This window comes from Podarcis liolepis, assembly GCF_965112155.1.
Source record: "Podarcis liolepis genome assembly, chromosome: 2".
NCBI classification, from domain to species: domain Eukaryota; kingdom Metazoa; phylum Chordata; class Lepidosauria; order Squamata; family Lacertidae; genus Podarcis; species Podarcis liolepis.
In genome coordinates, this window is record NC_139555.1 from 109,686,090 (window position 1) to 109,710,997 (window position 24,908).

Below are 24,908 nucleotides of genomic sequence, written 5' to 3' on the forward strand. Positions count from 1 at the left end.
GAGGCGGGAAAGGGGAGAGGGTTGGGTATTGCAGACCAGCCTCGCCATAGTAGTAACAATAGTAATAATAATCTGATATTTATACCCCGCCCAATACAATACAATTACGAAGTATATTAATAGTGAAATAATTATTAAGCTCTAACTTAAAATGATTTTGTTATTCATAACAAACTTAATAATGCAAACACATTGGCATATGGCAATAACAAAAGTTCCTTTAGAAACACAGTTTACAAAGAATCATGATCTAGTCCTAGAAACTTGCTATAACTTGAAATTATAATAGGTGCAAATATACAATGCAGACAACTACTAATAATAAATAGCTTTATTAATATGAAATTAATTGTTATAGCCTGTACAATGCAATTGTAGTTAATACAATGCATTTTTTTATATAAGTATCAATATTAGAAAAACAGTCCACATTCTTCATTGGGACAGCAGACCTTTGTACCCTGTTACACGTAGTGAGTGTAAAAGACAGTATTTCTAGTAATATGTCGCATTTATAAATAATAGCAATACTATACACACCTGTACATAAAAATTATTTTACAGGACTAATTGTATTACTGCATCTACCCAATACCCATTCAACTGTATAATTTTATCATGATTCATTGTGTACTGTGTATACAAACAGTACACAAACATGATCTAAATTACAATACTTTCCTTCTTGCCTTTGCCAAAGCAAAGTCACTGAGGATATCATCAAATGATAAACTGCATAGCTTGTACATGAGGCTGAAGTAACATAATTTATCTTGAGACATTGTTGTTCCGAATTCATTTTTTATCTTCTTCAGCTGTGAAATGGATCTTTACAAATGGCAATTTGCAATCATCATTCAAAGGAACATTCTCAGAATTGCTTCTACATTGGGGAATGCTGATTGGACACTGTTGTTGTTCTTTAGTCACTTAGTCGTTCGTGTCTGACTCTTTGTGACCCCATGGACCAGAGCACACCAGGCACTCCTGTTTTCCACTGCCTCCTGCAATTTGGTCAAACTCACGTTAGTAGCTTTGAGAGCACCGTCCAACCATCTCGTCCTCTGCATATAAGTTAAATAAACAAGGAAACAATATACAGCCTTGTCGTACTCCTTTCCCAATTTTGAGCCAATCAGTTGTTCCATATCCAGTTCTAACTGTTGCTTCTTGTCCCACATAGAGATTTTGGCCGAAGGTAAATTTATCAGCTTCTTTGACAAGGCTTGCAGTGGCCGCTACTGCCCTTAGGCATGGAGGCCATCGTTTTGCTACAGAGTCCAATTGTTTTGACAAATAAGCTACTGGACGGTACCAACTTCCTAATCTCTGGGTCAGGACTGCCGCTGCAATCCCATTCTGTTCATGTACATACAGCTGAAAGGGTTTTTCCGAATTAGGCAGTCCAAGGGCTGGGGCCTCCATAAGTCGTTGTTTGATAACTAAAAAGGCTTGTTGCTGCTCAGGTCCCCATACGAATGGGTCCTTTTCTGCACCTCGAGTGCTTTCATGTAAGGGTTTGGCCAGACTGCTGAAATCAGGTATCCATAGTCTACAAAACCCTGCTGTTCCCAGGAATCCTCTGAGTTGTTTCCTTGTGGTAGGTTCCTTGATAAGGCAAATAGCTTCTTTCCTCTCTGGCCTCAATGCTCGTTGTTGGTGTGAGATGTCAAAGCCCAAATATTTGACCTTTTCTAAACATAACTGTGCCTTTTTCTGGGAAACTCGGTAGCCAGCTTGCCAGAGCAAGTGGAGCAGTTCCTCTGTACCTTCTTTACAGGTATCAAAATCCTTTGCTGCTAGTATAAGGTCATCTACATATTGCAGAACCACCTTTTCTCCAGGTATTGAGGGGTAACTTGTTAGATCCTTCGCCAAGGCAGTGCCAAATAAAGTTGGGGAATTTTTGAATCCCTGGGGCAATCTCGTCCAGGTTAGCTGGCCTTTTGTTCCTGTCAAAGGGTCTTCCCACTGGAAGGCAAATATAGGTTGGCTCTGTGGTGCCAGCCGGCAACAGAAGAATGCATCTTTCAAGTCCAATACAGTAAAAAATGTTGCTTCTGGTGCGATCAAACTCAGCAGGGTGTATGGGTTTGGTACATTTGGGTGCAAGGTCTCGATAGCCTGGTTTACGAGCCTCAAGTCCTGCACTGGCCTGTATTCATCTGTCCCAGGTTTTCGAACAGGCAAAAGGGGTGTGTTCCATTCTGATTGGCAGGGCTTAAGCAGACCATATTTTAATAGGCGGTCCAAATGTTTCTGGATGCCCTCTGCTGCTCGCCGGGGTAAAGGATATTGCTTTACAGATACAGGGGTAGCCATAGGTTTTAAGGTTACTACAATTGGAGCTATATTCTTGGCCATTCCTGGTGGGCTATTTTCGGCCCATACTCCTGGTGGCACCTGTAGAGTTCGGAGGAGCTTGTTTAATTCTGTATCCAATGTGGGTTGGACTTGCAGGGCTGACATTAGGCGCCATGATTGTTCCTTAGGTACTGAGAGGGAAATTATTCCTGCTGCCTTTGATGGCAGTTTCATTTCTGGACCTCGAGGAGTGAAGGTGATTTGGGCCTGCAATTTGGACAGCATATCTCTACCTAAGAGAGGTATTGGACACTCAGGTATATACAAAAACTGATGGGTTAAACGATGTCCCCCAATCTGGCATTCCAAAGGTTGGAGGAAAGACCTCTTAGCTGACTGACCAGTGGCACTTTTAATGACTACACTTTTGGATGCCTTTTTCTGCAATAGTTCTGGGAGTACTGAGTATTCAGCCCCAGTATCAATCATAAAGTCTATTAAATGGCTTCCTAATTGAATCGTGACCGTGGGCTCCTGGAAGCCTAACTTTATGGAGTCCGGTCTTTCCTAGTCTTGGGTAAAATCCTCCTCTGCCAGTCCAATGACATTGTCCCTACTCCGTCCTTGTCCAGGTCTCTGATATCTTCCATCTCGGATCATTCCCCGTCCCCGTCCCTGGTTTCTTGGGCCGGAGCCTGGGCCTGGGCCTGGGCCTGGGCCTGGGCGTACTTCTTCCAACCTCAGGGGTTCAGGACACTCCCGCTTCCAATGACCCTCCTTCTTGCAATTTGCACATTGATTCCTTCCCAGTGGTGGATTCCTTCCCCGCCCTCTTCCTCCATTTAAGGGGCGGTAGTCTTGCTTCACTGCTGTGGCTAGCATTACCATCTTTTCCTTCTGCCACTTCTTCTTCTCTTGTTTCTCAGCCTCATCCCTATTCCGATAAACTCGGCGTGCAATGGCCATAATTTGGCTCATCAGCATCCCTTCCCATCCTTCTGATTTCTGAATTTTCTTACGAATGTCAGAAGCGCACTGGGCCACAAATGTAGCAGTAATCATTCTGCTGTTTTCAGGGGCTTCAGGGTCAAAAGGAGTCCATATACGATAGGCTTCTTGCAGCCTCTCTAAAAAGTCTCCTGGACTCTCATTTGGTTTCTGTTCTACTTCTGAGACTTTAGACATATTAGTGGGCTTCTGGCATGCCCTGCGGATACCTTGCACAAGCGTCTGGCGATAGGTGGTAAGCCTGGCCAGGTGAATTACATTGTTTGGATCCCAATTAGGATCTTCCAAGGGAAAGTTGTCTTGGAGATGACGGTCAATATTATAAATATTTCCCACTCTGGCCTGCTCACGCAAATATATCTGTGCCTTTTCAATTATGTCTCTCCTTTCCTCAGTGGTGAACAGAGTATTCAGGAGCTGGCGGCAATCTGTCCAAGTAGGACTATGAGTATTTATTATTGAAGTCACCAAGTCCATCATAGCCTGAGGTTTTTCTGCAAAAGATGGGGTGTGTGTTTTCCAATTCATCAGATCCGTAGTTGTGAATGGAATATATTGCAGGGTCGAAGTTCGAGGTGGCCGTGGTCCGAGTTGCCCGTTAACCAGCACAGGCTCCTCAAGTGCATCAAATACTCTTCTGAGAGGGGCTACTACGTGATCTTTCTCTTCGCTTTGCTCTAGGGGCCTCAAATCATAGGGGATGGTATTTGTCCCAAGGCGTTCTTTTAGCAGCCTTATACGCCTGGCTGTATTGCTTGCTGACCGATTAAGGTCTCCCTGTAACTTCTGTAATAATTCTCTAGGACTTGGATGTACAGGGGTTTGGGGTAGGCAATCAGTTGTTCCACTAAAAGAGACTGTAGATGGAGTTCTACTGGGACTCACAGATGGAATAACCGCTTCTGCATGGGCTTTATTATAGGACTCCAATGCCTCCTGAAGATATTTTTCATAATCTATCAAGGAATCAAGTTCTGTGACTCCAGCCCCATTATTCATTCCACTTTCTTGCCTTGGGGTTACAACTGGTGGAGTGTTTGGATTAGGCTCCCTTCGATGTGGAGCATAAGGTGGAGGTGGAAGCAGCTCTTCCTCTGGTCCCTCAAAAATGGGTTTGAGTTTATTTGGCAAGATTCCTTTCCTAGCTTCGGCTTTTACAGCCAATAATTTGCATCGTTGGACTTTGCATTCCCTTATCCATGGAGGATTTTTATTTAATGTGCTCAGCCAAGAATCTATATATGAAAATTGTTCTGGGCACCCTCCAATTTCTTTGGCGATGTTAGACCAAAGTTTGCTTACTAAATTTATATCAAAGGTTCCTTGAGATGGCCATTCAGTATTTTGCTTCGGCCACTCTAATTCACATAACGTTCTCAGGCGCTCTGGCGTCATTTTGACTCCATACGCCCCTGAGAAGGCTTTCTTAAAATTATTTAACATACATTCAAGAGGTGTATTTTCCCCTTTTGAACCCCCAACTCCCATTGTATGGCCCTGTGAAGTATCCACTCAGTCACTCACACACACGCTTCGTGGGTTTCCTTGCCTGGTGAAGTCGCCTTACCAGGAACCGAAGTACTGCCCACTCCACACTCAGGTCAGCTACAGATTGCTCTGTACTTTCTCACACATACAATGCGCTAGATACTTCACCACACACTACCTCCCATTCTTCCCTTTTCCCCCACCAGATCACCATCTGATATACCCAACCACCTAGCGTACTCAGTTCCCACTTACTGAGACGCAGAAGTTTGATCAAGACTTCTCTTCCTCCCAGTTAATTGGAGGGCCAAAAATCCCTTTGTGCACTCACCCTTGGTTGGTTCCGTTTCCCCCCGGTCCGTCGCCGCCAGTGAGCAGGGTATCAGACAGACGAGACTTCTGCGTTCCCCCTGGAAAAATTTTTCCCAGTGCGCGCTGGGTAAGCAGTTTAGAGATCCTCTCTCTTGTACCCTGCCCAATAGGGCGAAGGGGCTGCGTTCCAGCAGACCACTGATCCGAGTCACGGCACCATAAAATGTAGCACTCTGCTTGTGGTTAACGCTTAGCTGGAATGAAATATTCAACGCAGCAATAGAGAAATTAAAATAATTATTTATTTGTCAGACAAATAAATGAGAGGCACAGTGGTATATGGTTACCAAGCTCTGGCCTAGCCTCCTGCCATTATGGCCAGCACTTATATTCCCTTAATCCAGCCCCCTTTGCTCCTCCTGTGGCTGCCTCTGTCCAATCAGCCTGGTTGAATTTCCTATTGGCTGATTGCTATATCCAATCCTAAAAGATACACCCATATCCTTCTGTCCTTATATGGAACACAAAGAGCTATATATTGTTACATCTATAAATGACAAATAAGTAGTAATATATCTTACATGTGTCTCAACAAGAAATCTTAATTACCAGCTCACCTCTTGCCCTCCTTGCCCTATTGCCTTCTAAAACAAATGGTTAATCTTAAATTTTTATCTTAAACATATGTCAAGGATCTTGAGTTTCACATCAACATTGAAAGATATCCTTCATTTGAAGGTTTCTAAACAAATGTCTGACAGCTAATATATCAGGACAGCTCTGATGGCGTCTTCCTGTCTGGCAGGAAGGCTAGACTGGTGGCTGACTTAATTCCAGGATAAATACAACTCTTCTAGCATTTGTTAAATCCTTTGCATAATTACATTTAAGACAATATATTTAATACATAACACAGATAGCCTCTTAAAAGGAATAAGGCCTTTTTAAAGTAGAGAGAGAAAGAAAAAAAAAGAACTCAGTTTAAAACAGTTTCAGAAGAAACCTCTTTAGTTTACATCCCCCCCCTTCAGCCAGCTGCTTTTCCCATTATCTCTTCCCAACATTTATTGAAACTCTCTCAGTTTAAGAAAGAAACAGCTTTAAAAAGACTTCCCAGCTAGATGCTTCTCCATTTGGTCTTGGCCTTTTTAACCTTAGAAGATCTGGCTCATTTTACTGGGAGGCACATTGGCATTATTTTACTATTTACTCATTCCTAATCATGTTTATCTCTGCCTTTTTATCTTCTATAACATGTAGGGTCAGTGTCCTTACTCAGTCTGTAATTCCAGCTTTTACGACTTTGAGAATTGTTTTCTGCTATCAATCAAGGGGCCCCTTTGTCTAGGAAAAACATTGCCAGTGTTTTCTTAAGCAGCTAGCCTTCTTGCCTGGCATGAAACTTTTGAAAATCTAAGCCCTCTTTAATATACAAGTCCTGATCAAACATTAATAAAATGCAGGCTTATGCCTGATGCCTCAATTTCTCAGGAGACAGATGAGGTGGTCAGGCACTCCCATTTCTTTAAGAACTTGCCATAGTTTGCTGTGGTCCACACAGTCAAAGGCTTTTGCGTAGTCAATGAAGCAGAAGTAGATGATTTTCTGGAACTCTAGCTTTATCCCTAATCCAGCGCATGTTTGTAATTGGATCTCTGGTTCCTCTGCCCCTCCAAAATTCAGCTTGTACTTCTGGGAGTTTTTAGTCCGCATAATGCTTAAGCCTGCCTTGTAGAATTTTAAGCATAACCTTGCTAGCGTGTGAAATGAGCGCAATTGTGCAGTAGTTGGAGCATTCTTTGGCGCTGCCCTTCTTTGGCATTGCGTTCTAGACTGATCTTCTCCGATCCTGTGGCCACTGCTGAGTTTTCCAAACTTGCTGCCATATTGAGTGTAGCACCTTAACAGTATCATCTTTAAAGTTTTTAAATAGTTCTGCTGGAATGTCATCACTTCCACTGGCCTTGTTATTAGCAATGCTTTCTAAGGCCCATTTGACTTCACTCTCCAGGATGTCTGGCTCAAGGTCAGCAACCACACTACCTGGAGTGTACGAGCCATCCATATCTGTCTGGTATAATTCGTCTGTGTATTCTTGCCACCTCCTCTTGATGTCTTCTGCTTCTGTTAGGTCCTTACCACTTTTGTCCTTTATTATGGTAATCTTTGCACAAAATGTTCCTTTAATATCTCCAATTTTCTTGAACAGATCTCCATTCCCATCCATTTTAGTTCACTGATGCCCAGGATGTCAATATTTATTCTTGCTATCTCATTTTTGACCACATCCAGCTTACCATGGTTCATGGATCTTATACTCCAGGTTCATATATTTTTCTTTGCAGCATTGGACTTCCCTTTCACTTCCAGGCACACCCGCAAGTGAGCGATGTTTCGGCTTTGGCCCAGCTGCTTCATCAGCTCTGAATCTACTTGTACTTGTCCTCCGCCCTTCCTCAGTAGCATATTGGATGCCTTCCGACCTGAGTGGTTCATCTTCCAGTGTCATAACTTTTATACGACCATGGAGTTTTCTCGGCAGGGATACTGGCGTGGCTTGCTGGTTCCTGCTCCAGGTGGATCACGTTTAGTCAAAACTCTCCACTTTGACCTGCCTGTCTTGGGTGGCCCTGCACGGCATAGCTCATACCGTCTCTGAGTTATTCAAGCCCCTTTGCCATGACAAGGCAGTGATCCATGAAGGACACGGTCATTAAATATTACTTGGTACAGATCCTGATGTGTCAGATGATCATGTTCATGGCTTTGACTTTTTAATGTATTGATGAAAATGGTTGAGTTCTCCAACAAGGTTTATGTCCACATCTTCAGGATATGTTTGGCTTAAAGCATTAACTTCTTCATGAATCTCTTCTTTTCCAGCATGTAATTTTGTTAAGAATGAAATAATAATAATAATAATAATAATAATAATAATAATAATAATAATAATATCCCAACCATCCGGCTGGATTTCCACAGCCACTCTGGGCGGCTTCCAACAAAAAATTAAAAATACATAAAATCGTCAATCATTAAAAACTTCCCTAAACAGGGCTGCCTTCAGTTGTCTTCTAAATGTCAGATAGTTGTTTATTTCCTTGACATCTGATGGAGGGTGTTCCACAGGGCGGGTGCCACCAGTGAGAAGGCCTGGTTCCTTGTAACCTTGCTTCTCGCCAGAAGGCCCTCAGCGCTGGACCTCAGTTTCTGGGCTGAACGATGGGGTTGGAGACGCTCCTTCAGGTATTCTAGACAGAGGCCGTTTAGGGCTTTTAAGGTCAGCACCAACATTTTGAATTGTGCTCAGAAACATACTGGGAGCCAACGTGGGTCTTTCAAGACCAGTGTTCTGTGATCTCGGTGGCTGCTCCCAGTCACCAGTCTTTTTTGCAGCATCATTGTATACTGATGCCCTTTGTGCCAGATTTGATTCTAATCCATCCGTCGCAGGTATAAATGCTTTGATTCTCAACTTGTTTCCTGGCTCAAGGTTCTCTAAAGCTTCATCTTCATCCTCACCCATATGCCTCCTTATAGATCAGCAGTTCTCAACCTGTGGGTCCCCAGATCTTGTTGGACTACAACTCCCATCATCCCTGAGCTCTGGCCTTGCTAGGTAGGGGTGATGGGAGTTGTAGTTCAACAACATCTGGGGACCCACAGGTTGAGAAAGGCTGTTTTAGATCTTCTTGTGCTTTTCTTGTAATCAACATCAGGCAATTTGTCCTTTGCCTGTTCTTTGAAATGATCAAAAAGTTCTCTGGAACCAAGTTCCTCCATTTTATTCAAAATGTTTGTGGCTTGATTACTTGTTTCGCCCTTCTCTGTGGTATCAATATGCAGCCAATGCAATGCAGAAATTATTCCATTGTAACTGTCAAGTTCTGCACTTGTGGCCCTTGAATGAATTTCCCATCTAGTCTTTGACAAAAACTCTGGAACATTTTTTTAAAAAAAAATATTTTTATTCAGATTTTATAACAAATTTAAGCATAATCAAAACACCAAATTACCGTATTTTTCCGTGTATAAGACTAGTGTGTTTGTTTTTTACCAAAAAAAATAGTTTTAAAATTGGGGCTTGTCTTATGCACAGGTAGTTCTGAGGGATGTTTTCTTAATTCTGGAGTCCCAGTCTTATACATGGAGGCGTCCTATAGACGGAAAAATACGGTACATTTTACATTCCAATTAATCTCCCCACCCCCCATGACTTCCCCCAACTTCCCTTTTTGGGTTATAGCATATTCATTTCTTCTACTTATAATTTCATACGCCTTATAATACTGCGCCACCTTCCTCTGCAAAGCGGGTGCTTTAGGCAGAGCCCCCAGCGCCTGCCTGGGCCTGGGCAGGGTTCTGCTCGTTCCCTCGCTTACCCCGGGAGGTATCAGGGCAGCCTGGCCTGCTAAGCCTTGCCCTCCCCCCTCCTGTCACTGGGCAGCAGCCAAGGTGGCCCCACCATGTGGGGTGTTGGCTGGGCGCAAGGGGGGGGGCGGCAGGAGGCGTTTGGAAGCTCCCGGACTGGCGGTTAGTCTCTTGACTGTGCGCGTGGCGGGTGTGGCGGCTTCAGGTGGGCTGCGCGCCTTCGCCAGTATTTGCAGGCCAGCAGCTGCGGATGAGTTGTGCCTCTGTGTGCAACAAAGAGAAGAGAAATTCTCCTTTAGAAGGCAGAACAGGCAAGAGCTGTCAGTATCACCTCATAACTCTTGTGTGGGGTGAAAGTATGTTAAATGGGAGAAAAAGACGGGGCTTGCAAAGTGTGCTGTTGGGAGGGTGGGAAGCGCAGCTGCTTTGTGTAGATGCAGAGGAGGCGGCTGCTTCCGAATTAAGCCTCCTAATTAAGCGGGGTCCCTCCCAGGCGGGGGTTCCCATTCCCGCCCCCGCTGCGGAGGGTCGCTGCTGCTGCCAGGATTTTGGGTGAGTGCAAAGCCAGCGGCGGGGAAGGAGGGAAGGGGCTTGGCAAGGGGGTGGGTGTCCAGGATGGGAAGCCCCGGGACGGGGAGAAGAAGAGAAGGGAGGAAAGGGAGCTGTTTCTCTTAATGGGGCCTTGAAGGGGGGGGGGTGTTCCGCTGAGGAAAGAGAGAAGCTTCCTCCTGCCCGGATCTGGGGCAATGGGAGTTGCAGGGAAGGAGGCGGAAAAGGGGAGAGGGTTGAGTATTGCAGACCAGCCTCGCCATAGTAGTAATAATAGTAATAATAATCTGATATTTATACCCCGCCCATTTTCAGGGTTTCCTGCACAAGTTCTGGATGGGGGAAGAGGAAGGAGGAAAGGGAGTTCTTCTTTTTAATGGGGGCTTTGAAGGTGGAGTAGGGGGGTTACGCTGTGGAAAGAGAGAGAGGCTTCTTCCTGCACGGATGTGGTGCGAAGGGATTGCATGGAAGGAGGGAAGAGGGTTGGGTATTGATGGCCAGGCTCATAATATTATTATTAATAATAATGATAATAATGATGATAATAATAAAAATAAAAATAAAAATACTACCCTGCCCATTGTCTGGGTTTCCCCAGCCAGTCTGGGCGGCTTCCAACAAAATAAAAAACACCCAAAACAACCAAACATTGAAGTCTTTTGTAGAAATGGCCTTCAATTTTAAAGAAATGCCCTCTTTAAGAAATCACGTGGTGTAAATTTGTATGTTGTCCTCGAGTTGCAAACACACATAGCATAAGCAAGCAGTGCTCCAAAGTGTTTCTCTTGTGAACTTGCCATCTAAGTTGTTTACTAATGGCAAAGGCTCCTGTTTCCCAAAAGGACAGGAGGGGGAGGTCTCTCCCCCACTTTTAAGCCACCCTACTCCCACCGCATGGAAGGCAGAGGTCTTGTTCTTTCACAATCCCAGTAAACCTTGTGTGTATCTGAAGTGAACCAGGTGCTGCGGCTCCTTCCCCTCTCACTGGGCTGCTGCAAGAAAAGGCAGCGGAGGAGGAGGAAACAGATGGGTTTGAAGGCTCTTTCTGCCCCTCTCTCCTGAGCAGAGGGTGTTTGCAGGGCAGGAGGACAGAGGAGGCAGCAGTGGGTGGATTCACCGCCTCTCCCAGGGGGTCCAGATGCAAGCAGGGGGCTTCCTTCTTCTCCATGTATTCAGAGCAGTCCAACCATGTATTCAGAGCAGTCCTTTGCAAATTACTGTCTTTCTCGGTGTATAAGACAAGGTTTTTTTACCCAGTTTTTAAAGTTAAAAAGCATGGGTCGTCTTATACATGGGATATAGCAATTAAATATATAAATAAATGCAGTACTTGCTCTTGCAGTCGCAGCTCCTCGCAGTGGCGAGCCCTAGGGCCTCCATAGTCTGCTTGCCTCCCCCCACTCTGCCCGCCCTACAGCTGGGAGGGAGGCTGTAGGCTGTTCGTTTTTGCCGTGCAGCGTCTTTGTGCTGCTCTGCAAACTAATGGGGAAGGCCACCTGCAAAACAAAGCTGCTGATCAAATATATTTCTCCCCTCTATGCCTTTCCTGCACCTTTCCCGTGAAACATCTTGGAGGTACAAATTTCTGCACTGCTCCTCTTGCGTAACGTTGCACCGTCCGCCTGCTATTCCGTAGCCGCCTCTACCCATGCAGACTCTGTAAATGAAGGGGGAAGGGGGGAAGGCCACCTGCAAAGCGGAGCTGCCGATCAAGGTATTTTTCGACTTTCGCCTTTCCTGCGCCTTTCCCATGCAGAAACCACCTATCAGCCCCGCGATCGCCACCGGCAGCCGCCAATCACGCTCCTGCTTGCTGCGACAAGGGAAGCTGTCTATTGGCTGCTGCAGCAGCAAGAAGGAGGGCTAATGGCAGCGATCAGGCAGCTGCAACGCGAGTGGTTGTGAGCTGCGTTCTGGTGGGTTAGTGATTTTCAGCATTCCCCCCAAATAATCCTACCCAAAAGCTCAATCCCCCTATAGGGGTCGTCTTATAGACAGAAAAATACGGTAAGTCTCATGTTCCATGGGATCTAGTCTTATCTCCTGAGTTCACACCAATAAAACTCCGAAACAGAGAGGAGTCCACCATTGTTTATTGCAAAGCAATAGGTTACAGTTGGATCGTTCCACAAAACTGCAACCCTGCCCAGTGGTTCAGGCAGTGGTATTTATATAATTTCAAACAAAGCATTTCGATTTCGACCAATCATTTACATCAGAGATGTCCAAGCGCTGGACCACAATTGACAGGTAGACCTCTGTGTTGTTTTGGGTCGATTATGAGACCTTTGAAGGCTCCGCCCCCTTTCCGCAAGAACTTCTGCACATGCTCCTGTTTCTGTTTTTGCTCAGCAGTTCCTTGTTTTAATGTTTATTGATGCCAAAAGAATCTAAATTTTTCTTGCGTCCCCCGCCTCATTAAAAAAGTCCCTTTAGAGTTTCACGTTCCTCATATTCATCATTACCTCATTTTATTTATAATACACATGTGCGATAAGCACTGGCAATTTCTGCTGATTTAGTTTTGATTCCAACAGCATTCTGTTACGTTGTGTTTGTGTGCATGTTGGCGACTCATGTTCCAGCTTTCAGCTGTATCTTTGTGATTCTCATATTAGCTGTATTTCTGCCCCAATTGGGGGGCGGCAACTTGCAAAATAAGCAGTTTCATAAAGCACAGACTACCATAACTTCTGTATTAGAAGCACACTCGAGGATTTACAGAGATACACATTATTACATTTATTGTGGCCCTTTGGGCAACTGCCACAAGGCCACTACTGCCCATACCATGCCAGCCTTGGGAAGGGAGAAGGAACAGGCAGACGGAAGGAATTGCCAAAGGTGTTTGAAAATGGGTGGAGGCTCTTGGTAAGCGGGTGCCCAATAGGGGCTTCTACAGGGGCAGCAGAATGTCTTGGGCAGAATCCCTGCAGGCGCTCTGAGACTCCCTTGATTTCTTCCTTCCTCCCAGGAAGCTACAACTTGCCTTGGCTTCTGCGCTCCTCAAGAAATTGAACCTGTAAACCTGGTCAGGATGGATGGAGGAAGATGGTTCATTTATTGTCTTTCCTAAAAGTCTAACAGGATTTTCTCTCTCTCCCCCCACTCCCAAACAGGTGAGGAAGACGATGGTCAGAATTCTACAGAGCCATCTGTGAATTCATTGGGAAGAACAAAGAAACAGTTTAAATGCAAGGAATGTGGAATGTGATTTAGTCACATTGGAAGACTGAGGATACACCAACAAACTCACACAGGAGAGAATCCATTTGAATACATGGAGTGTGGAAAGAGCTACAGTTGTAGTCAAGCACTTAGAAGACATCAACTAACTCACACGGGGGAGAAACCATTTAAATGTATGGAGTGTGGAAAGAGATTCAGTGAAAGTGGAAACCTTAGAAGACATCAACGAACTCAAACAGGGGTGAAACCATATAAATGTATTGAATGTGGAAAGAGCTTCAGAGAAAATGGAGCCCTCAGAAAACATCAAGAAACTCACACTGGGGAGAAACCATTTAAATGCATTGAATGTGGAAAGAGCTTCAGTGATAGTGGAGCCCTCAGAACACATCAACAAATTCACATGGGGGAGAAACTATTTAAATGTATTGAATGTGGAAAGAGCTTCAGTCATAGTGGAGCCCTTAGAAAACATCAACGTACTCACACGGGGGAGAAACCGTTTCAATGTATTGAATGTGGAAAGAGCTTCAGTGAAAGTGGAAACCTTAGAAAACATCAACAAACTCACACGGGGGAGAAACCATTTCAATGCACTGAATGTGGAAAGAGCTTCAGTCGTGGTGGAGTCCTTAGAAGACATCAACGAACTCACACAGGGGTCAAACCATATAAATGTATTGAATGTGGAAAGAGCTTCAGTGATAGTGGAGCCCTCAGAACACATCAGCGAACTCATACAGGGGAGAAACCATTTGAATGCATTGAATGTGGAAAGAGCTTGGGTTCTAGTGGAGCCCTTAGAAGACATCAACGAACTCACACAGGGGAGAAACCATTTGAATGCATTGAATGTGGGAAGAGCTTCAGTCAAAAAGGAGACCTTAGAATACATCAACGAACTCACACAGGGGAGAAACCCTTTAAATGTATTGAATGTGGAAAGAGCTTGGGTTCTAGTGGAGCCCTTAGAACACATCAACGAACTCACACAGGGGAGAAACCATTTGAATGCATTGAATGTGGGAAGAGCTTCAGTCAAAGTAGAGACCTTAGAATACATCAACGAACTCACACAGGGGAGAAACCCTTTAAATGTATTGAATGTGGAAAGAGCTTCAGTGGAAGTAGATACCTTCGAATACATCAACGAACTCACACAGGGGAGAAACCCTTTAAATGTATTGAATGTGGAAAGAGCTTGGGTTCTAGTGGAGCCCTTAGAACACATCAACGAACTCACACGGGGGAGAAACCCTTTAAATGTATTGAATGTGGGAAGAGCTTGGGTTCTAGTGGAGCCCTTAGAACACATCAACGAACTCACACAGGGGAGAAACCATTTAAATGTATTGAATGTGGAAAGAGCTTCAGACAAAATGCAGGCCTTAGAAGACATCAACGAACCCACACAGGGGAGAAACCATTTGAATGTATGAAATGTGGAAAGAGCTTCAGTTGTAGTGGAGACCTTAGAAGACATCAACGAACTCACTCGGGGGAGAAACAATATAAATGCAATGAATGTGGAAAGAGCTTCAGACAAAATGCAGCCCTTAGAAGACATCAACGAACTCACACAGGGGAGAAACCATTTAAATGCATTGAATGTGGAAAGAGCTTTAGTCGTAGTGGACACCTTAGAAGACATCAACGAATTCACACGGGGGAGAAACCATTTGAATGCATGGAGTGCGGAAAGAGCTTCATTCAAAGCGGAAGTCTTAGAATACATCAACGATTTCACACAGGGGAGAAACCGTTTAAACGTATTGAATGTGGAAAGAGCTTCAGTCAAAGTAGAAACCTTAGAAGACATCAACAAACTCATACAGGGCAGAAACCATTTAAATGTATGGAGTGTGGAAAGAGCTTCAGACAGTGTGGAGACCTTAATATTCATGAGCGAATTCACCCAGGTGAAAAGCCATATCAATGTATGCAGTGTTCCACTCAAAGTTCACTCTTTACTTCACATCAAGAAACTCATAAAGGCGGAAATCAATTTTAAATGCATGGAATCTGTGTGATGTTCTTGTGTTGGTATTTAAATTTGTATACACATATATATGTATTAAAGTAATGAAGGTCACATATACTGAATGTAGAAAAGAAGTTGCAAGTTGTTGCTAGATAAATGGGGAGAGTGTGAATCTGGAATGCTCAAGGTGTGTGATGAATCTGTTGAGTTTTGACCTCCGCCCTTCAATGCCAAAATGATGGGCTGCCCTTGTCTTGTGGATCAGCATCTGTCGGCTTCAGGGAAATGGGATACCTCAGATGTTGGGAAACAACGCCCATAAGCCTCAGCCCATATGGCCAAGAATGATTGGAGTTGTAGTTCAAAAGCTCAAGGGTGGAAAATCTCACGTGTCTTACAACTTTTCATGAATAGTTATAGGTAAAACTTTTGTTGATACAGAGCTCATTTTTAGCTTCCAGGAGCAGCTGGTCACTTCTGCTTTATAAACAAACCCAAATATATTGACACACTTTACATTAAACCCAAATTTCAGAACAGAGACATTTTTTTTAAGCCCCCTTTTTTTCTTTACAAACCATTATCTTCTCAATCCAAGATTTGCTTTTCATATGTATAAAAATACTTGGTTAGCAAGGGGGTGCAGAAATAATAATAAAAAAGCTACAATAAAAGCATTATCAGCATTTAAAAAGAAATGCTAGTGGATGTTCAAGGCATTGAGTTACAAATTAAAGCAAAGAGCAACCATTTCTTCTGCAAGCTGTTTCCCATCCAGTATTTCCCAGCTTCTGCCTTCTGAACTATGTTCCTCTGCAAACCACTGGTCCAAATCTATACAGTCCTCCTGCTCCTGGGAAGATTCAGAGGGAGGCTCCCACGAATGTGCCTCAGTGCAGCTCTCCTCAGCTGGGTCCCTGGTTAGGTTTTGGTTTAGGGGAGCAAGCATGGGCCTGGCCCTTGGGTGGGGGCGAGGGGAGAAGGGAAGAGAAGTAGAGGGGATGCTTCTTTTTCTGCGCAAGGCTAGTTCTTGTTTCTCCCAAGTATGCGCCTGTAATCAGTGAGCGTGCATTTAGCAGGAGTGTATCCCTTTGTCTTGGAGTGCAAGATGATTCAGAAGGCCTTAGAGCGAAGCACGTGTATCACATATGTTAAGTTGATTGCAGCCTTTTAAAAAATTAATATTCTTTATTGATTAAAAAATTTGCATGTCTATACAAGCATGTACAATCTCTTAACAGGTAGAAAAAACAAAATAATAGAACAAAACAATGTGTTCAAAATAATAGAAAATTTATAAAGAAAGAAAAAAATAAAGAATTAACAAAGATAAGAAACCAAGAAATAATAGTAAGGAAAAAAGACAAAAGTTATTTACATAGTAAAACTACTCATCGACACAATCCTTCCCATCTTTCTCATTATACTGTTTGATATAACATTCTTTTTTACACAGGCTTACATTATATAATAACATTTCTTTCTGCTTTGTATATATTCTTTTGATATTTTTCTTTACAAATATCACTCATTTTCTGCTCATATGGAGTTATTTGTGCAATAAAGTTTTACATAATTCTTAAATATTATCTATTCTCTAGTTGTTTTTTGTTTCAATATTCCTTTAACTGATCTTGTTAGTTTTGCTAATTGTAGTTATCATGAGTATCTGCCAATCTGTAATCTCTGGAAGCGTTTCATTTTTCTAGCTCCTTGCTATAAGGGTTCTAGCTGCTGTTATACCATACATAAACAATGATCTTATAACTTTTTAAATTTCTGATGGTAATATACCAAGTAGCAAAATCTTTGGCGTTTTGTTTTTTTTAAAGTAATTTTAAATAGTTTCTTAAACTCGTTATAAATATTCCAGTATTTGCCAATGGCTACACCTGTCCACCACATATGATAGTATGACCCCTCCTCTTTTTTACGTCAGATTGATGTTTTCCCTTTATACATTTAAGCAAGCTTTTTTGGGGTAAGATGCCATCTATATACCACTCCCTGCAAGGCCTTTCCCACCTGGCCTACGGGGCGGGGCGCAGACTCACCCAGCCCTACTATGTTAAATATGTATTCTGTAGTTGACCTTTGTAATGTGTTTTGAAATCTTTAAGATAATAGTTTAGTTTTCTGTTACGTTGCTTTGACCGTATACTCTATATTTCATATTTTTCACATTGTTTTATTTACCGTATTTTTCTCTCTATAACACACACCCGACCATAACACGCACGTAGTTTTTAGAGGAGGAAAACAAGAAAAAAATATTCTAAACGGAACAGTGGATGTATGATTTTTGTGGTTCATGCTGTGGCCACAGACGTGATCTGATGGTGAGTTTGGGGTAGCCGAATGCAAACATCCTGAGGATGCATGTGGAGCTGTGCTTTGTAACCACATTTTAAGTGGGGAGGGAAGGAAAGCACTCAAGGGACAAGGAGCACGTGTGGAGTGTGTGGAGAAGGATGCTGCTAATAATGCAGAAGAGGGGTATAAGGGGAGAAGGCTCCTCTCCTCTCCTGCTTTTCTCCTTTAAAGCAAGCAGGCTCTGCTTCTCTCCCTCCTTCCTGGCTCATCCCCCCGGCTTAGCGAGCTGAAAATCTTGCTTTAAAGGAGCCAACCGAACACTCGTGTAAGCGGCTCCTCTCCACTCCCGCTTTGCTCCTTTAAAGAAGCAGGCTCTCTGTCCCTCTCTCCTCCCCACTCAGCGGCTCTTCTCCCGCTTTGCTGTTCCAAAGCGAGCCACGGAGGAGGGAAGCATTTGCTCCGTAACACGCACAGACATTTCCCCTTACTTTCTAGGAGGGAAAAAATGTGTGTTATGGAGCGAAAACTACAGTATGTTTTATTGATTTAGTATGCTGTAAATCGCTTTGAGGTTTCTCTTAAAATTATAAAGTGGTATAGAAATTAAATAAAAGAAGTATAGAGAAGGGATATCCAACATGGGGTTGCTCAGATGTTGGGCAACAACTCCCATAAGCCTCAGCCCAGATGGTCAAGATTGATGAGAGGTGTAGTTCAAAAGCTCAAGGGTGGGAAATCTCACGTTTCTTACAACTTTTCATTATGAACAATTATAGGTTAAACTTTTGTTGATATAGAGCTCACTTTTAGGGAGCAGCTCGTCACTTCTGCCTTATAAACAAACCCAAATATATTGACACAATTTACTTTAAAAGCAGATTTCAGAACAGAGATAAACCTCCCATCACTGTGGGGAGAGCCTGGGGCAAGGGATAAGAATGCAGGGTCGGCCTGACATCCATCAGTTCTCTGGCTCTGACAGCAGCCATCCAGGCATTTCTGCAAAACTCACAATCAGGACATGAAGGCGAGAGCCACCCTCTCTTTGTGACCCCACCCTGTCTGAGGAAATCCCGTATACAAATTGCCAATTCAATTTCCTAGCTGCCAGCCTTTATGTGGCCAAAATGGAACCCTTCTGTCAAGGAAGAGAGGAAGGTACCAGTAACCTTGAGGCAGCTCCATTGGTTACGTATGTCCAATAAATTTTTAGGTGGGGGGAAAAGATAGCCAAAGCCACGCAAGGAGAACTGGACATGGTCAGTGGATACCGAAAACTGGCTGTGGGGGTGGGGAGCTGGTGGACAGCAGGCATGGAAAACTGGAGGGGAATGGATAGCAATGGAGTGTGATGGAAAAGGGCAATGTTTTGGATCACAAGCCCTCAGTGCCTCAGCATTTTCTTCCATGTCTTTACTAGACAGGCTGCTCTGGTGCACTGGAAATAGAGAGAATATCTTGCCTTCAACTTCTTCTCAATGCCAGCATCCACCTCCCATCATCCACAGCCATAGATGATGATTGCTGAGCCTGATGGGGGTTGGAATGCAGCAACATCTGGAGGGCCAGAGGTTCCCAAACTTTCCTGCAGGCTCCGGCCTAAGACCGAGTTCATCAGAGTTGGGTCCTTGTTGGCTAAGAGCGCCGGGGATGATGGGAGTTGTAGTCCAACAACATCTAGGGACCCAAGACTGAATGACACCGGCTTGTAGGGTATATTGCTGCCTAGGCTAAGCAGTCCTGGGTCTTGGTAGGAGGCCACACGTATACCACCTTGAGTTTCATGATGGAAGAAAGGAAGAATATGGCAGCAGAAAACTAGAATGTTTCTTAAATACCGTATTTTTTCGCTCTATAACACGCAGATTTTTTCTCCTGAAAAGGAAGGGGAAATGTCTGTGCGTGTTATGGAGCAAATGTGTGGTCCCTGGAGCCGAAAAATCAGACAAAAATCAAATCGGGCTTCACGATTGCTGAAACGGAACAAAGAGCAGGGAAAGCCCCTCCCCTCCAGGCAAGAAGAGGAAGTGGTTGCTTTCCTGCATTCTGCCTCAGGGTCTTACTGCCCACCCGCTCTGTTTCGTTGCTGTGTTTGCTGAAACGGAACAAAGAGCAGAGAAAACCCCTCCCCTCCAGGCAAGAAGAGTGTCTGCTTTCCTCTCTGTGCTCCGGAGGGAACAATGTTTGTGAAGGGAGAGAGATTACAGGTTCAGCTTAAAATTCTGATTTGACTTCCTGCTTTTTGTTTTTGGGGACACACAGCATTCAAATATGCTTTCTTCCATTTAAAAGGATGAAATCCTTAAACAGTGTTTTGCCTGTAAATTCATGCGATCTGGAAGATTACAGTGTTGTGTACCTCTTAAGGGATGGCAAAGCTTAGGTTTCGCTGCTAAATAGTTCTTAATGCAGTTAAAATGCTTTCTTCTGTCAAGGCAATTAAAAAAAATAAATATCAGGCAGCTGGAAAACATGCAGATGGGAGGGGGAGAGAGAGAGAGAGAGAGTGTGCGCGCTGGCTGGCTTGTGTGGGTGGGTGGAGGGACTTTTGCCTTCCTTTCCTCACGTTATAGCCCTCTTCTGCATTCTTAGCCTTCTGTGTTTTTCCTTCCCTCCCCACTTAAAATGTGGTTACAAAGCATGGATCCACATGGATCCTCAGGATCTTTGCATTGGGTCACCCCAAATTCACCATCAGAGCACACAGCATGTCCATGGCTACAGCCTGCCCCCCCAAAATCACGCACCCACTGTTGCCTGGGGCTGCAATGGTGCAAAAAAGTGGTTACAGGGATTCTCAGGATTTTTGCATTGGGTCACCCCAAATTCACCATCAGATCACATGTCTGTGGCCACAGCATGAAGCACAAAAATGCTACGTCCACTGTTTCATTCAGAATATTTTTTCCCTTGTTTTCCTCCTCTAAAAACGATGTGCGTGTTATGCTCAGGTGCGTGTTATAGAGCGAAAAATACGGTAAATCAAGGCCACTGCTCGCTTTTTGCTGAGCCCTGCTATATAGGCCTGCAGGACTCAGTCTCATGTTGGATTTTTGGCAGGGGGAAGTGTGTTGCCAGGATACTCTTTTCATCCTGCTTGCATTCTTTCTGTGTAAAGAATGTAAATCATTTAAACTGATTTTAATAACATTCTGATATTGCTTTAAACTGCCGAGGGTGGGGCCTTATAGTGAAGGGTGGCAACAAAATAATCTGAATACAGTGCTCTGGATTGGGATACAAAAGGAGCAAGCTAGAATGAGTTTTGTTTGCCTAACTGGGCTCCCAAAATTGTTTCCTATGGTAATGACACACGGCATGAACCTCGAAGGAGTGAGTGAAAAGCAAAAAGAAACCTATTATTCAAGAATCCAGTCAGTTAACTAACCTTGACTGTGGCAGAAATGCATTTTCCCACCTTCCCTTCAAACAGCCTTGCCCTACAACGCTGTTTCACAAGCTGTCCATGGCCACGGTCCCAGATCTCTGAAGGCAGGCAGTGGAGACAAGTTTTAACTGATTTTAATAGCATTCTGATATTGCTTTAAAATGTCCAGCAACACCTTCAGGTCATGTGGGTTTCCTTTGTTGATTCCAGTATCCATCCGGTCAAGACCAGACCCAGAGGCAGGGATAGTCTTCGAACAACGACTAAGCCTGCCTCCTCGGTAATTACATGGTCTGGTCTTAGCGTAACTCCTCCTCCTGCCCATGATCACTGAGATCAGATGTCCCAGTGCATCCCCCCCTGTGGAACCTGCCCCAGCCATTCTGTTGACTGGGGCCCACTCCCATGCAGCCCTGATCCCGCCCCTTAAAAACAAAAAACAAACTATACAACCAATAAACAACAAAAAACAAAACAGTTATACTCAAATTAATCCTGAAGCAGATATCCACCCCCCCAACACAGCAAAAAAAAAAGGGGGGAATTAAAATGCCACCAACTGCTTAAGGGCATTTTAAAACACATTATACACTCATTTCTATAGCATGTGAGCCTTTGTGTCAGTGTCAGGTAAACCGGTATTTTGTTTTTATTGGCAGTGGGAGAGACCAGAGTGTCCAGGAGGTGGTTGGTTGCAGGATATTCATCAAAGCAATGCCCAGTCTCTGTGGTGTTTCAGAGTGACCGCCAATGGTTGTTTACACATGCGAGGGATCCATTGCCTGCTGCAGTCAACATGTGGCAACCGTGTGCATCTAAACTCCTGGGAGACAGAGACCCAAATCTGGACCGAGACAAGGGGACGGCAGATCTCTAGCTAGGGATTGACCCAAGCTCCTTCTGCCCGCTGGCCAGAAAAGCCATATCCCCCACACAAAAAAGCCCACCCTGAGATTCCTTCGCCTTTCACTCTCCAGTTTTACAAAGGCAAACTCCTATTAGGCAAAGGTGGGTTGCAGAACTTCTAACAACATTTTGCTTTTTAAAAAAATTGTGGTGGTTCTCTCATTGTGAATAAGTGAGGTTCATAGACCACAGAATGAAAGAGTTGGAAGGGACCAAGAGGGTCATCTAGCCCAGGGGTCTGCAACCCGCGGCTCCGGAGCCGCATGTGGCTCTTTTACACCTTTGCCGCGGCTCCAGGGCGGATACTAGCGAGGGGAGGAGACGCATTGTGCGCCCCGACACTCCCCACTGTGGCGGGCGCTGTACTGGCTGTGACGTTGCATGGGGGCGGTGCGTGCATTAGTCACGCACCGTCCCAACGTCACCTTCCCGCCCGCTGTCAGATCAGAGGGCAGCGGCGCGCATGCTTTAAATGTCACAATGGTTTTGCAGCTCCCAGGTTTTGTTTTTTTCTTTGGAAATGGGTCCAAGTGGCTCTTTTTGTCTTAAAGGTTGCAGACCCCTGTTCTAGCCGAACCCCCTGCAATGCAGGAATCTTTTTGACAAGGTGGGGCTCGAACCCACAACCCCGAGAGTCTCATGCTCTACCAACTGAGTTATCCCAGGACTCGGATCAAATTCAGCTGGTAGGATTGCAAGGAATCGGGAGCAAAGCTTTTGTATGAATATATTACCCGCAAGTTATTCTGATGTTTCCAAATGCACAGGTACAAATAAATTTTAAGACTGAACAAGTATTATTATTATTATTATTATTATTATTATTATTATTATTATTATTCTCCAGCCAATTTGGGCGGCTTCCAGCAAAATATAAAAACATCAGACATTAAAAACTTCCTGATTCTGCTTCTTTGACAGAAGCCAACAAATTTAGTTTAGATGCTCTATATCAACTCAATGACAGGGAACCAGGCAGAGGGCCTTCTTGGTAGTGGCACCCGCTCTGTGGAACGCTCTTCCGTCAGATATCAAGGAAATAAGCATCTATCTGACTTTTATAAGACATCTGAAGGCAGCCCTGTATGGAGAAGCTTTTAATGTTTGATGTTTCATTGGTTTTTAAAAAATATTCTGTTGGGAGCTGCCCTAGTGGCTGGGAAAACCCAGCCAGATTAGCGGGTATAAATAATGTGGTTGTAATATTAATATTGAGGGACGTGGGTGGCGCTGTGGGTAAAAGCCTCAGCGCCTAGGGCTTGCCGATCGAAAGGTCGGCGGTTCGAATCCCCGCGGCGGGGTGCGCTCCCGCTGCTCGGTCCCAGCGCCTGCCAACCTAGCAGTTCGAAAGCACCCCCCGGGTTCAAGTAGATAAATAGGTACCGCTTACCAGCGGGAAGGTAAACGGCGTTCCGTGTGCTGCGCTGGCTCGCCAGATGCAGCTTTGTCACGCTGGCCACGTGACCCGGAAGTGTCTCCGGACAGCGCTGGCCCCCGGCCTCTTGAGTGAGATGGGCGCACAAACCCCAGAGTCTGTCAAGACTGGCCCGTTCGGGCAGGGGTACCTTTACCTTTACCTTTAATATTAATATTATTATGCTTAATTGAATAGCAGTTCCCGGAAGCCGCCGGAGGGGAGAGATGCACTTGGGCTCCCATCCTCCTTGCAGGCTTGGCCACCGTGAGGAGACAGTGCTGAGATTCCTGCATTGCAGGGGGTTGGACTAGATGACTCTCAGGGTCCCCTTCCATCTCAACGATTCTATGATTCTAACAGGGTGCGGGACTAGATGAGCTTGATCGAACTACAGGGCTCTTCGTGTGATCTGTCTGTGCATCCAGACGAACGTTTTCCTGATCTGTGTGTGTGTGTGTGTGTGTGTGTGTGTGTGTGAGAGAGAGAGAGAGAGAGAGAGAGAGAAAACCTTCAGGGCGAGGTCCCTGTGTCTTTTTTGCAACGAGGTTGAATCAGCTGCAATTCCCCCCCCCCCACCTGACCCACCGCTTCCCTGCCTGTTCTCTCTCCACCCCCAACCCCAATTATGGGTATTGCGCCCCCAAGCTTGCTGCACCCCGAGGCGCTTTGCACTCACCCTATTTCTTGCAGGACAAGGGCAGTGCAGGACAGCAGAGGGGGCGGGTCAGCTGTTTTGCTTAAGCCGCGCCCCCTTTCCCAAATCAGTATAGAGCAGCAGCACCCCGCCTCTAGCAGCTTGCACTCTCTGCCTTTAACCCTTAAAGCAAGGAGCATCTGTTCCCTATACTCGAAGCCCAGGGTCCCTCCCTTCTCTCCCCATTGGCTGGGTACTGCAAGGCTTTCCCCTTACAATTATCCCCCGGAGATATCCTGCCTCCCAGGAGGGGGCTCCCATTCCTGCCCGGCTGCCCAGGGTCGCTGCCACCATCGCCAGGATTTCGGGTGAGTGCAAAGCCAGCGACGGGGAAGGAGGGAAGGGGCTTGGCAAGGGGTGGGGGGTCCAGGATGAGAAGCCCCGGGACGGGGAGAAGAAGAGAAGGGAGGAAAGGGAGCTGTTTCTCTTAATGGGGCCTTGAAGGTGGAGGGGGGGAGGGGTTTCCACTGTGGAAAGAGAGAAGCTTCCTTCTGCCCGGATCTGGTGCAAAGGGAGTTGCAGGGAAGGAGGCGGGAAAGGGGAGAGGGTTGGGTATTGCAGCCCAGCCTCGCCATAGTAGTAATAATAGTAATAATAATCTGATATTTATACCCCGCCCATTTTCTGGGTTTCCCCAGCCACTCTGGGCGGCTTCCAACAAAATAAGAAACACCAGAAACATCCAAACATCCAAGTCTTCCGTTTTGTAGAGGAGATGGGGACATGGATTGCTGGATGGCAGAGGGAGAAAGAGGAAAAGATGGGGAGGAAAACAAAGGCAGGGGGTGCCTGGCAGGAAGAAGGAAGGGGTGAGGCCTTCTCCAAAGAGCTCTTTGTTCCTTGCACTCCTTGCATAAAGTAGTGGGGGCAGGGCCGGACTGAGGTTTGATGAGGCCCTAAGCTACTGGAGGTCATGGGGCCCTTTATATGTCCAGCTGTCCTTTGTCAACAACAAATTGTCGCTGTTTTTTGTGTTGAATATAGGCTG

The 24,908-nt window shown here is 45.0% G+C and overlaps 3 protein-coding genes across 6 annotated transcripts in view; all 3 read left to right on the top strand.

Annotated features, from left to right (window-relative positions):
• The window catches only part of LOC310701189 (uncharacterized protein), a 41,128-nt gene that overhangs the window by 2,575 nt on the left and 13,645 nt on the right, over positions 1 to 24,908 (top strand). The window contains exon 2 of one of the 4 annotated variants that reach the window (XM_083491650.1): positions 24,191 to 24,228. The exons of 1 other annotated variant lie outside the window; for it this stretch is intronic. In XM_083491650.1, coding sequence (XP_083347776.1) covers positions 24,191 to 24,228 — 38 coding nt within the window. 2 more of the 4 variants (XM_083491654.1, XM_083491652.1) reach the window with 2 other exon arrangements.
• LOC310701684 (uncharacterized protein) overlaps positions 9,976 to 24,908 on the top strand; it is a 62,246-nt gene continuing 47,313 nt past the window's right edge. Inside the window, exon 1 of the mRNA XM_083492954.1 lies at positions 9,976 to 10,035. The gene's annotated coding sequence lies outside the window, so the exon portion shown is untranslated. The remainder of the gene's footprint in view (positions 10,036 to 24,908) is intronic.
• Positions 11,380 to 15,381, top strand: LOC310701373 (uncharacterized protein). Its single transcript, XM_083492150.1, has 2 exons — positions 11,380 to 11,746; positions 13,152 to 15,381. The coding sequence occupies exon 2, from the start codon at positions 13,313 to 13,315 to the stop codon at positions 15,230 to 15,232; it is 1,920 nt and encodes a 639-aa protein (XP_083348276.1). The 5' UTR covers positions 11,380 to 11,746; positions 13,152 to 13,312; the 3' UTR covers positions 15,233 to 15,381.